Source organism: Dermacentor andersoni, chromosome 8, assembly GCF_023375885.2.
Source record: "Dermacentor andersoni chromosome 8, qqDerAnde1_hic_scaffold, whole genome shotgun sequence".
NCBI classification, from domain to species: domain Eukaryota; kingdom Metazoa; phylum Arthropoda; class Arachnida; order Ixodida; family Ixodidae; genus Dermacentor; species Dermacentor andersoni.
Window position 1 is genome coordinate 122,962,927 of NC_092821.1, and position 12,779 is coordinate 122,975,705.

Genomic DNA, 12,779 nt, shown 5'->3' on the forward strand with positions numbered 1-12,779 from the left:
TCCGAGATATGCACGCACTGGCTGGAAAACCTGCCGGCGCGCGATAATCTCGGAGGCCATGGCTTAGCACTCTTGCTTTAGCGCATGTCCACAGGATGTCTCTCTATTGGCAGTGTACTACTAAAGCACGGTGTTGTAATGACAGTGCTGCAACAGCTCAATTCAGAACATTTGGTATAGAAAATTTTGGTTCAGCAGTTCTCCACCAGATGTCTCCACGTGCAGTGCAACTTCATATCTACACAGGAACACATTAACAGTAGTATGTCTGTGTAGTACTAACGCTCTTCACTACAGTGAGCGTGTAGTACACAACATCTAGAATTCTGGACACATAAAGTTCACAAAAGCCCTAGTGAACCGTGCCACAAACATTATTGAAGAACTGACGCTGATGTGCAACTGCAGAGAAGGAACTTGTGAAAGTAGCCACTGCTGGTTCACTAATAGTCTAGAAATTTTCATTCTGGCTCTTGAGGGCAGTTGGCTAGCCTTCCTGACAACTATGGTCGATTTCCTAAGCTTGTGCAAAGGCTATTGTGATAACAAACACGTACACATATTGAAAGGTTGTGTGAAGTCTATTTGACTATTCATCATGAATTTGAAGTTGCGCTGCACGAACCTGAGTGTACGATCCGTGTTTCTCCTTTGGTGTCTTGTTACACCAATGCACCACAACTTCTCACATCCATGATCAAACACACAGCACTTCCCAGATCATTTCGAATGTGTGCGTGCAATTTCCAAATGAAGTTTCGCGTTTCTACAAATGCTCGCTGACGTACCTTGTCGAACGTGACGCATTTAGGATGCTTCAGACACGCACGTGCACATACAGCCATGCACACACTTCAGAAATGCAAGAACCTTTGACTCAAAATAATGTAAAGAACCATGCGTAATCCACATTTCCTACTTTAAAGAGAAGCTAGAGCCATGCTAGTACATTAGCAAGTTAAAGCCATCCTCCTGCGGGGGCAAAAAAAGCAACAAATAATAACTCGGATCAGTTCATGTTGAATTCAGGGTGGAAGAACAGTACAAAAATTAGGACAAGAACATCAGAGACTGGACAACAAAAGCATGAGCCACCTCAGCTGTCAATGTTAAAACGTTACTTTGAGCATAATTGGTGCATTTTGTAGCCAACAACGTTATGCTTTTAAACATATACATGGTTTTGCGGTGGTTTAACTGCTTGAAAACAAGAAGGCCAATTATTTATAAAATTGTCGTAATAAAAAAAAAAAAAGAAGAAAGGAGAGAGAAGAAATTGATGCTTTATCAATTGATATCTTGATAAAAGAGTGCACATGCTGAATGAATCTATAGAGTCATCAGAATGCAGTATAGTTGCAAGAAGTTTCTGAAGTTTTGTGAGCACATCAAACAATTTCGTCTCAAATCACGACAGCATATGTTGCGCCAATCAACTTGCATTCCACCAGCAGTTACTTTGAGCATAATTGGTGCATTTTGTAGCCAACAACGTTATGCTTTTAAACATATACATGGTTTTGCGGTGGTTTAACTGCTTGAAAACAAGAAGGCCAATTATTTATAAAATTGTCGTAATAAAAAAAAAAGAAGAAAGGAGAGAGAAGAAATTGATGCTTTATCAATTGATATCTTGATAAAAGAGTGCACATGCTGAATGAATCTATAGAGTCATCAGAATGCAGTATAGTTGCAAGAAGTTTCTGAAGTTTTGTGAGCACATCAAACAATTTCGTCTCAAATCACGACAGCATATGTTGCGCCAATCAACTTGCATTCCACCAGCTGTAGCACAGTGACAAAAAAACAAACATGAGCCAGGCTGCTGATGGTGAAATATGGTTAAGCTACCATTCCCACACCCCGAGAAAATGTACCTGGTACCAGTTAAACCTCGATATAACTAAGTCGGTAAAATCGGCAGTTTGCTTTGTTATATCGAAATTTCTTTCTATTGAAAATCAACTTTTTATTAAAAGTACAGTCGCCAATGGATTTTCCTTACATGGAAGGGGCTACAAAATTTTCTGACTAATCGGGCAATCGTAAAAAAAAGCAAAGTTGAATGATAAAAAAAATTCACTTCGTTGAATTTGAAAGTCGGTGACAAAGCGTGCGGCTTCATGCAGTGTCGACGATATCTTCACATCGGCGATACAAAGCAAAGCCAGCGACGCTTTCGCGTCCATTCCGCCTCTGTGGTTGACAGTGTTGCCCACAGTGGGACGACGCTACCAGTAAAAGTGCCGGCAGCGGAGAGCGAATGCTTCGTCTGTTTGTCGCTTCAACTTGCCCCCGAAACTCGAGATTACGGAACCTCCAGTACTAAACGCGTGAGAAGACAGCACACATGATGCCACGCCATCTCGCCACGCCCACTCTTTGCACACACCGCAGATTGTCTCTAAAGCAGGGTGCGTGGGCTATGTACGTCCTCAGCCACGCTGACAGCCATGCGCAAAAACGGTTGTGCGACTGGCCCCAACTCCCTCCCTCCCATCTGAGCACGCATTTGATGGCGTTAAGGCGAGTGGACTCCCACCCTCCCCACCCCTTTTCCCCTTACTCGCATGGGAAAGCGGCACTCATCAAGCCACCATCCTTCTCGGCTCATCCTCTCACGCTCTCACTCGCAACCAAAGCATAGAGCGCGCAGGGTGCGATATGATCTTATCCCACTTGGACTTTATACAGAATATGATGCTGCTCCGCTTTGGCGTTTGCTTTTGGTTGCTCAGCACACGATTTGAGAGGTGCAGTAGCCACTTGTTTTTCAACTATTTGACCATCTTCGTCAGCGGCAGTTTCCATTTACTGTCTCGGTATTACATTGCGGCAGCAGTGGAATTTCGTTATACTGAAATTATGCATAAAAACACTTCGTTATACAGAGGTTTTAAATAGATGGCGTTCTATGGACAAGAAGTTACAAAAAATTAAATACTTTGTTACATCAAGAGTTTCATTACACTGAAGTTCGTTATATCGAGGTTTAACTGCATATGATATGATATATCATATATACTTGCAATATATGATATGGTGTGCATTTTTAAGAACTGTCAATAACTTCATGTTTCACTGACACAAAAAGGTTGGCACAATGGCAAATCTTCACCGTGACACGTGCATGAAGTAAAGCCTCTTACTGCCACTCAAAATACAAATGTTCCATGAACGCAGTTGCCACTTTTGCTTTTGAACACGTGCAGCAGGTCTCGAAATCACAAATCAACAAGTTTACTACTCAACAACAATAATAATAATAATATTAATAGTAATCAAACAACACACTGGCTAAGAAACAAGATCAACGAGGCAGGCAGTAACCATGTTCTTCAGTAAATACAAATGGTAGCACAAGAACGAGTTCTTCAAACCAACTTGCACGACTCATAACGAAACACGCCAGAATGAATTTTCCAACCAGAAGGCACGTAATACACTGCACGGCAGGCAACGCACACTCGGATTCTTAAAGCTGTGCGACTGGTACTGTTCATCTGTGTTGCAGATATATAGAAGAAGTTCTTCATTCACGTGGCAGTGAACTCACTGGCATACTTTGCAGTACACTGAGTCAGATTTACACACAGCAGGCTGGGATCATCGAAATTTGAGGGGTTGATCAGGAAAGAGCCAGCAGTGCAACGCTGATCTTCACGTGACACTATGCACAGGCTGAGAAGCATCGCAGTGTACCACTGCACCCGATTTGGCCGCAGACAACATCAAAGTGCCGTGATCACTTGGTCAGTTGCCTGGACCGACTCCATCGGCGTTGGAGCCATTGACGTGGGAAGTCGCTCGACCATGGAATGCTGCAAAGCAAGAAGCACGGCTCTTGCTTCAGAAGCAAGAAGCATGGTAACAACCGCTTCATGTGCTAGTTAATGTTGCACATTTAGCAGTGTTAATTCATTCACATCACAGAAAACTGTTAACGTAACCTAATGCTCTTTAATGAGCAGCATTAGGCCAACAGCTCTTTGTAGCGCACTTTTCCACAGCGTGGAAACATATTAACCGTAACAGCAACACATTTCGTGGCACATTTTGGGTGCGTATTTCCCGCAACTAGTGCCAGGCATAAAGTTCATAGCAAGAGATTATGCTTTGAGCACTGGCTGACTTCAAATGCGCCGATTACAACATAACTCATAAAAATAAAATGAATAGTAGTTTAGAGTTAATTAGAGATATTTTATTCTTTATAACAGTGATACGTCCATAAAATGAACATGGATATAAAGGAATGAATGTAAAATGTTTCTCCCCGATTACTGAATGCAACGAATATATGCTTAAAACAAATACTGGATGTACCATGTCATTGTTGCTGCAGTTCTATACTGCAGTTCGTAGGTGCATACCTATGTGTAGCTGTCTTGCAATTCATATTGTTACTGGCAGAAAATATATGTATTTACAATATATACAGTTAGTACAAGGTTGTAGCTCAGCAGCCAGTGTAACACTATCTACCGATCCTCGAGACACTTCAACCTCCTCTTCACGTCCCAACGTCTTTCTGTCCACGGCAGCACAAACTCATATGTGACAATATCTTGCTTTGTTTTACTTGATTTGGCCATATCCTTCAATCGCCTTTACAAGGAGGCTAGCAGTATGTATTAAATAAATAACTAAATATAACAACGCTACTATCATGCTCAGTATCAGCTAGAGTGTGCGAGTGCGCGGTGAAGCGCTCTTACGTGTTGTATGACGCCGATCGGTGTTGTGTTCTCATGAAAAGAGAGAGGGTTCTGACATTCTTGTTCCGAACTTCGGCCCTTCATGCCTCATGTAGCCCTCTCCCCCAGTTTAGTAGGCAAAATTTTGGAACCTCAAGAAAACGATAATGACAGACGGTGGAGTCATGCTTTGCGCAAACTATGCGTCATTCACTGTTCTGCGCACTTCAACCAGTAAAATACTGCAGCTGGGACTCGAAGGGCTAACAAATATTTCGGTGTGCCTGGCCCAGCTAAAATTAGAAGCTACTATAGGAAGCAGTGCAGGAATGTGGTCATAGAGAAACATTCAACTCAGACAAGCACTGTAACTAACAGCTGAGGATTTATTAGCATGCGAGGGTTACAGTTACGTAGGGTTAGAGTTCCCTTGCTAGCAGTGTAGAAACAAGCCCAAGTGATGCTTTGGCCTCTTACACGAAGTGACTTTGTGAACAATGAACACAAAAGAAGTTGGCACCAGAGACCGTGCTAACGACGTGGAAGCGAGAGACTAAAACAACCATGCGTTCGTAAACAGAAGATGGATCACGAACACTGTACAAAAGTGAGTGTGTACGTACTCCCATCTCTTCACTGTGTTTCTAGTCACCGTACCAGTAAAAATCTGCCATTGGGAAGAAAATCTGCTGTTACGATGTACCAATAAATCAGAGTGTAGTCAAACCCACTGATAGCACATGTGCTAGTTCTTCAAGAAGCGGTTGTTATGCCAGTACTAATTGATTATATCTGACCCTACAGCAGTATAATACTCCAGTCGGACAGGCAAGACTTAGTGACGCGAGAGCACTTCGCCTTGCACTTGAGTGTCACTTCAGCAGCGTGGTGCTAGGCACCAAAACGAAGTGTCATTCAGGATTGATGACGATGACAATCTTCGAAGCCACAGGGTTGATATGAGTCGTGAAATTTTGAGTTTTATAAATGGCCTTACTACAAAAGAAATGCTTATGTACAAGAGCCTCCGCAATCAAAAACCGATATGCTGTAATCCCATTAACACGTCTATTTGTTTTGAGCCAATACAAGCAAGGAACATATCCAAAATACACAGGGTCAAAATGGTACAATCCACAGTGAATGAATGTTTCAAACCTTTTTTGGCTTCACTGATGTCACAGAGACACTCGTAGCACTTGAAATCTCGAAAAAGTAGTCTTAGAATTAGTGCCAACTCTGCTGTGAGCATTTATTTATTTATTCTTGAAGCATTGCTATCAAGGCTACACACTTCAACACAGCGAAATGGATTCCTCGAACAAGCGCACTCCACAGCAAGTGTCACTAAACCTTTCCGTCTGACAGCCTGCGAATGGCACGAGCGGCGAAGTGCACTCGTTCAAAGTGTCACTAAAATTGCCCGACTGACTGGGGTATAACTGATTCATACCGCAACTCAAACATGGTCCTCCAACTTCACATTTCATTATACGGGGAAGTAGGCTACAAGTGGACTGAGCCTTGCTGAACCCACCCTTTATCAGCCAGCGGCACGCCGCAAGTCGCCGATGAGGCGCTCCATTTGTCGAGAGAAAGAAGGAAGGTCACGCTCCCAGGCGAGTCCCGCCAGTGGCTCGGGCGGGATCAGGGCCGGCAGCAGGCGGCCATAGAAGGCCTCGAAATCCACGGCAGCCAGCTCGAACAGCAGCTGCTGAAACTCATCCCTGAGCAGATCGCGCACGGGCGATGACACCAGGCAGTTAAGCAGGGCCTCCACGAACTGTGCCAGAAGGCATTCCCGGAAGGCCAACTGCGTGGAAAGGACGATGGCTGTGAAACACCAGTGCCTCCTTCGCCATCCATCTTCAAACGTCTAACAGAACTCCTTCAAAGCTGAAGAAAACTATACTGGCAACTGGCAGCTCATAATACCGGCAGCTCATTACGCCAGCAGTGATCACTACTAGTACTTACAAATTGAAAACAGTAGCTAGATCACCGAAGGTTCCTCATAAAACTTTTGTCATAAATTGCAGTGAATCAGTAGTGACACTTCTTTCCGAAGGCCCAGCATGAACTTCTGCACAGTGAGCTTCTAATGTGTATCGAGGTTGCTTGAACCCAATAATGCGCCTTACCCGGTGCATGTGTTGGGAGCGGCTGCAAAGTGCATTGAGGGCTTGTAAAGAAGCACAAGAGTTGAAACGAGACACATTTCTTGTTAGAAGTTTTTACCTCCTGCGCAGCTGCTGTGACAAGGCACACCCACACTGGGATTCTGCTCTCGTGGAAAAATGTCCCCCGAGCTGACCTTGTGAAAGAGCCGACACCGGCGGTTGAGTGCCGACAGGGCCAACAGGTTCTGGCGCATGAGGCCAGGTTCGCCCATCCGCAGGGACCAGCCGTAGGCGGACAGCAGGCGGCCGAACTCGGGCCCATTGTGCAGATCCTCGGGGGCTGCCACGCCACCGGGAAAGAACCGGCGCCAGTGGCACACCAGGCACTGCTCCAGCAGCTCAAACAGGGGTGGCCCCAGCACGGGCACAAGTGCAGGGCACTGCGTGTTGGGAAATGTGCGTTTAAACTCAACATAGTGACTAAGTAGTAAGTAGTAAAGTAAAGTAAAGTAGTAAAGTAGTAAACTCAAAGTAGCGAGTGGGGGAGTGATTTAAGAAAGTGAGTCAGTAGGTAGGTGAATGAGGGAGGGATAGCGAGCGTGTAGGTGGTGGGATGAGTGAGCAAACAGTGAATGGGTGCATGGGTGAATAAGTCAGGAAAAGTGAGTGGGTAGATAGGTGAGTGAGGGTAGTGAATGGCTGGATGGGTGAGTAAGTCAGGGACAGTGAGTGGGTAGACTGGTGAGTGAGGAATTGCAAATAAGTAGATGTGTGAGTGACTGAGTCATACGGAGTGGATAGATGTGCGAGTGAATGAACGTGTGAGTGAGTGAAACTTCAAGCAAACTCAACAGAGATGGCTGACAGAGTTTATCGGAGATCAGTGCCAGGAGCCACATCAAAGGGCAGTTCCACTGACATTACCCTATTAGTACCCCTATCTTGCCCTAGCTGATTCCAAGTTATGCCGGCAAGTTTTGTAATTTCATCAAATTACGTGATTCTCTGCTGCCCTCGGCTACACTATCTTTCCCTTGGCGCCCATTCTGTAACTCTAATTGTCCACCGGTTATCTGTCCTATGCATTACATGGCCTGCCCAGTTCCATTCTTTCCGTCTTAATGTCAAGTAGAATATCGGCTACACTTGTTCGCTCTCTAATCCACACCGCTGTCTTCCAGTATGTTAATGTTACGCCTAAAATTTTTCATTCCATTGCTCGTTGCACAGTCCTTATCTCTTTCTCGAGTTTCTTTGTTAACCTTGGAGTTTGTGCCCAATAATATGTTAGTATTGGTAGAATGTAATGGTTGTGCACTTGTCTTTTCAAGGATAACGGTAAGCAGCTGGCCATGATTTGATAATGCCTGCCGCATGTGCTCAAACTCGTTTTTATTCTCTAAATTTCCTTCTCAGGATCCAGGTCCCCTATGAGCAACTGACCTAGATAAACGCACTCATGCACAGATTCTAGGGGCTGACTACCAATCATGAACTCTTGTTTTTTGTCGCCAGGGTATTGAACGTTACACCGAACACTTGTGCGGTGACAATCACAATCCCACAAAATAAGGCACATTTGGGTTTCTATTTGATGCAAACCTGGGCAAGTCGTGGCTGGACCTGGTCCAGGCAGAGCCTCAGAATGGCCGGCAGGAACTCGCCCAGGCTCGGCTCCCGGACCAGGGGCAGCAGGAGTGCCAGCAGCCACTCCAGCCCGCTGGCGGCCTTCGCGTCCTCGGACTCTTGGGACACCCGCTGCTCCAGGGCGGAGAGCAGGGGACCCACCCGGCTCGTTCCAAGCTGTGCTGCCATCACTCGCACGAGGCATGCCAGCGTGCCCAAAACTGGGTCCTCCCCACCGCCTGCAGAACATCCAGCCTCTTATGAAGAGTAGGCGGGCGTCGTAACCCCTACCGGAGGAAGTTGACAGCCTGCTTCTTGTTTTCCCTTTCTTCTGTTTCAAGTGTGTGCGTGTGTTTTCCCACAAAATAATGGCAATAATGACACACACACAGACGCATGCAAACACAAACCGAAGACGAAGAAGTTGAGTTGGACTACTGTGAGATGGCCCAACAGGCAAAGTTGCGCAGACAATATATTTTGGCCAACCTACTTCCAGAGACCCGCAGCAGCAGCCCTGCCGCTATGGCGTTGCACTGCCGAGCTCAAGGTTGATGGTGCGATCCCCGCCAAGACGGCCACATTTCAAAGGGGCCGAAATGCAAGAACGGTCGTGCAGTTATATTTACGTGCGCGGTAAAGAACCCCGGGTGGTCAGAATTACTTAGGAGTTCCCCACTATGGCATGCCTCATAATCAGGTCATTGTTTTAACATGCGAAAACCCAGAATTTAATTAACTTAATTACTTCCACAGAATGATAATTGCATCCAGAAAGGCTACGGTGGAGCAGCTAGTGTGATTCTATGCTGCCTTTGAACTGGAGCGTCACGCCTGCAGTAGTGGAGTGCTTCGCAATAGCTGCAGATGTATCCACTGAACGTTACGAGGAGACACAACTGCTGCCGAGTGCGACGACCCACTGCTGGACGGAACTTGCCCAAGATGTGACCTGGTCACCATTCAGCACCTTTCGTGGGACTGCCCAGTCAATTCACGTCACCGCGACTGCTTTTTTTGGGTCTTCTGTCAAATATCACACCATCGTACTGCGGTGCTCGGTCCTCGACTGCACTTCCCTGCCCTTGGCACCCACTCTGTAACTCTAATAGGCGACCCGTTATCTGCCCTACGCATTACACGGCCTGCCCAGCTCCATTTGTATTTCTTTAAATCTCAACTAGTGTACCGACTGACCCCACCTGCTCTCTTGACCAACACCGCTGTCTTTCTGTTTCGTAAGCCCTGTAATTGAGAGGCATGCATCAACCCTGAAAGACACGTGTCCACCTCTGTCCACAGGGCAACATTGGATTCGCTTCTCTAGTTCGTCTATGAAGCGCAGCAGATGAAATACATAGAATACAGTCAATTACAGCTGCAGTTCCCTCCATTTGGTTATAAGCAACAGAAAGAACCTTGTTGATACCATCCCATTTTGCACGATTTCTGAGCATCACGTTTCGCTCTGGTGGCATTGTAATTCGGCGTTGCCCGCCAGCTTGATTTTGTTTCAGTTGCCCGTCGCCGTCTTAAAACACTACGCAACAGAAAAATGACAACACACTTGTGGGGCCGCTCAGGCCCCACCAGCTCAATGCGCATTGGCGTCTCACAACAATTCTTGCCGAGCGGGCACGTCAAAGCTTCCTGACAAAATGCCCCACCTGTAGAAGCTGCTCTACCAGGCAGGATTCGAGGAGTGCAATGGTAAGTTTGCTGAAGCCACAAAAGCGAAAACGTGCATCCCTGCCATCTCTAGCACCACTGGCTTGGGGGGCGGCGGCGCCTCATGCTGCAACGATTCGCACGTGTGCTTTGCACTACGTAGATGTCAACTGCAATTGAGTCTGCCAAATCTTTTAGTGGCTTTGGATCGTATGCTTTTTTGGTTAGTACGTTTTTTCTCGCGTTCCTTTTTTCCTCTCTCTCTCTCTCTCTCCCCAGAAAGGTATGAATGAGGTTCTACTGCACTGAATTACCTAAGAGACTGCAACAGCTAGCATACAACAGCAGTTCTGCTAGTGTTCAATCCTACTCTTCCATCCTAAGTCCTTTCCCAAACCATTCCCGGATGGCAGCGTGTAAAAATGAAGCTCGAGGAAGCGGCATTCCATTTTCCCAGATGCTGGCGCTGTATAACCAAGGACACAAGACCGTCAAACCGCCTCAAGCTTTATAGCTCGTGGCAGAGTGTGTTACGCAAGCTCGCTTGCCTGCAGCCACTGTGGCCCCATGGCATTATACTCAAATACACAGCATGCCGGCAGGCAGTCCTGCCAAGGAAGGCCACATACTGTGCAGGGTGGGTGGCAGGCGCTCCAGAAGCAAGGGCCATACTGGAGCCAGACCTGTGCTCGCGACCTGCTTCGATCGACTTCCCGCACCTTCCAGCACTTCCACCAGGGCTCGCAGCAACCTTAGGCTATGCTCCACTGCCTCCCCTGCGGCAGTAAGGAACATAAGCATGGTAAAAAAGAAACGCAACAAGGATGCTTTCTGCTAGACTTGACCTCCTGTTCACACATATGTGTACACTACAACTGCTTCCTCAACTCCAACCGACCCTCAACGAAAGTTGTCACACCTTTTAACCCCTTAACTGCCCTGAGAAATTTCAAAAACATTTTTAAAAGTGGGGAATTTCTTTTTTTTTAGACCTGCACATTTTGTGCTAATTTCTTTCTAAAAGAATATGACACCAGGAATGCCTATTGCATTTTTACTGCTCTTGTTTAAAAAAAAAAAAGAGATAACAAAAGTAATTGTGCATTACTTATTTGTCGACATTACAAGAAGCTGCACATATACACATATGCAAAAACTGCAGAAAGTTCACAACGATGCGACGACACCAGAGGACGCTTGTTGCTAGGCGAGTTACCTCGTCATCAGCAGTTAAGGGGTTAAATGACACTGTTCAGCGATTCATCGCCAATGTATTAGTAACTAGGCACTCTCACTGCTTACTGAGAGCAACTGCACAGGAGGTGTGTTTTTTGATCAACCATTCATCACGCAGCATCATTGTCTCTGAGGAGCATAACTGAAGAGCAGCGCCTGCCTCCATAAATGGCACAACCGCCCTCTTCTCAGCAGAGTCGAGGCAGAGGTTCAGGTTGAGGAGCATTTGTCATCACTTTGCAGCGCCAGCACCAGATGGCACTACTTGTGCACTTTAAAGGGGTAACTAAAAATAACGTTTATTTGAGCTGTGTTAGTAAATTACCCTTCTACAGTAATAAACACACCACTCTTACCACGAGAAAAGACTTGGCAAAGGTAAGCCAGAAAAGATGCAGAAACCTAAAGACAGGTGGAGAGACTGTCTTAAATTTCCCGCACCAACTCATAGCGATGTAACACGTTTTGAAGGCGCCTGCTCGGCCCTGTTAAATTTATGTCGACAAAGATGCACTACATTGTATTCTAAAATACCCAGAGACTGAACTCGGCAAAGTTCAACAACATTTACCACGTGACAGTGGCGTAAATAGGAAAAAAAATACTTAAAGTTCGTGACATCACAGTGACGTATCAATGCTGTGGTTTCGCCTGCAAAACATTTTAAAAAAGAGCTGACCTTCGACCTTCATTCTTTCCTCTTACCGTGAAATAAATGAAAACTGAGGTGCATAATAAATAAATGAAAACTTGTATAGTCTTGCTTCTGCATGTGGCTCGTGACATCCCAAATGAAAAAAATAAATAAATATATGATGCCCAGACAAGGAAGGTAATGAAGTCCATACACATCCATCATAATCAGCTCTCTACTTCAGCTAGCACAAGCTTTAACAATGTACGTCGTATTGAGCAGTTCAGGGCAAACCTTGACAGATGAAGGCAACGTGACAACACAAGAAGCTTGTGTTGTGTTACCACCTTGTGCTGTCATACTTCCTTCTGGTGTCTGTGTTCAGCCTAAGCAACTCAATATGAAGATCATATAACAACAAGCCCAAAATTCCTACCATTTTGACAATGTACCACATTTTCTCGACTACTGTCCTGCAAACCCTACCCACCTGGGACCTGAAGGCAGCTCAAGGGCGTAATCACTTTTCCAGGTATGTTCTTATTACGGACTATAGTGTGGGTTATAGTCCAGAAAATACTGCATATGGAAGACTTTGTCCTGGTCAAAACTCAGAGAGTGCCCTGCAGTGTTGGTACCTGGTGGCTGGTTCTGCAGCAAGGGTCGTGCCAGGGAATTCACCAGGCTGCTCTGCGCAATGGCCCTCTGGTCCCAGCACTGGGCTGCAGCGGGTACTCGTGACCAAGGCAGGCACAAGGCCGCATGCGCCGCCTGTACCACCAGCTGCTCACACTGCAC

General features: G+C 45.9%; 1 protein-coding gene across 1 annotated transcript in view; it reads right to left on the minus strand.

The window, feature by feature from the left end:
• Nucleotides 1-2,560: 2,560 nt before the first annotated feature.
• The window catches only part of ebo (exportin ellipsoid body open), a 38,471-nt gene continuing 28,252 nt past the window's right edge, over nucleotides 2,561-12,779 (minus strand). Inside the window, exons 14-19 of the mRNA XM_050176632.3 lie at nucleotides 12,620-12,773; nucleotides 10,741-10,887; nucleotides 8,420-8,682; nucleotides 7,012-7,257; nucleotides 6,235-6,510; nucleotides 2,561-3,821 (exon numbers count right to left, since the gene is read on the minus strand). Coding sequence (XP_050032589.1) covers nucleotides 6,241-6,510; nucleotides 7,012-7,257; nucleotides 8,420-8,682; nucleotides 10,741-10,887; nucleotides 12,620-12,773 — 1,080 coding nt within the window. The 3' untranslated portion in view covers nucleotides 2,561-3,821; nucleotides 6,235-6,240. The remainder of the gene's footprint in view (nucleotides 3,822-6,234; nucleotides 6,511-7,011; nucleotides 7,258-8,419; nucleotides 8,683-10,740; nucleotides 10,888-12,619; nucleotides 12,774-12,779) is intronic.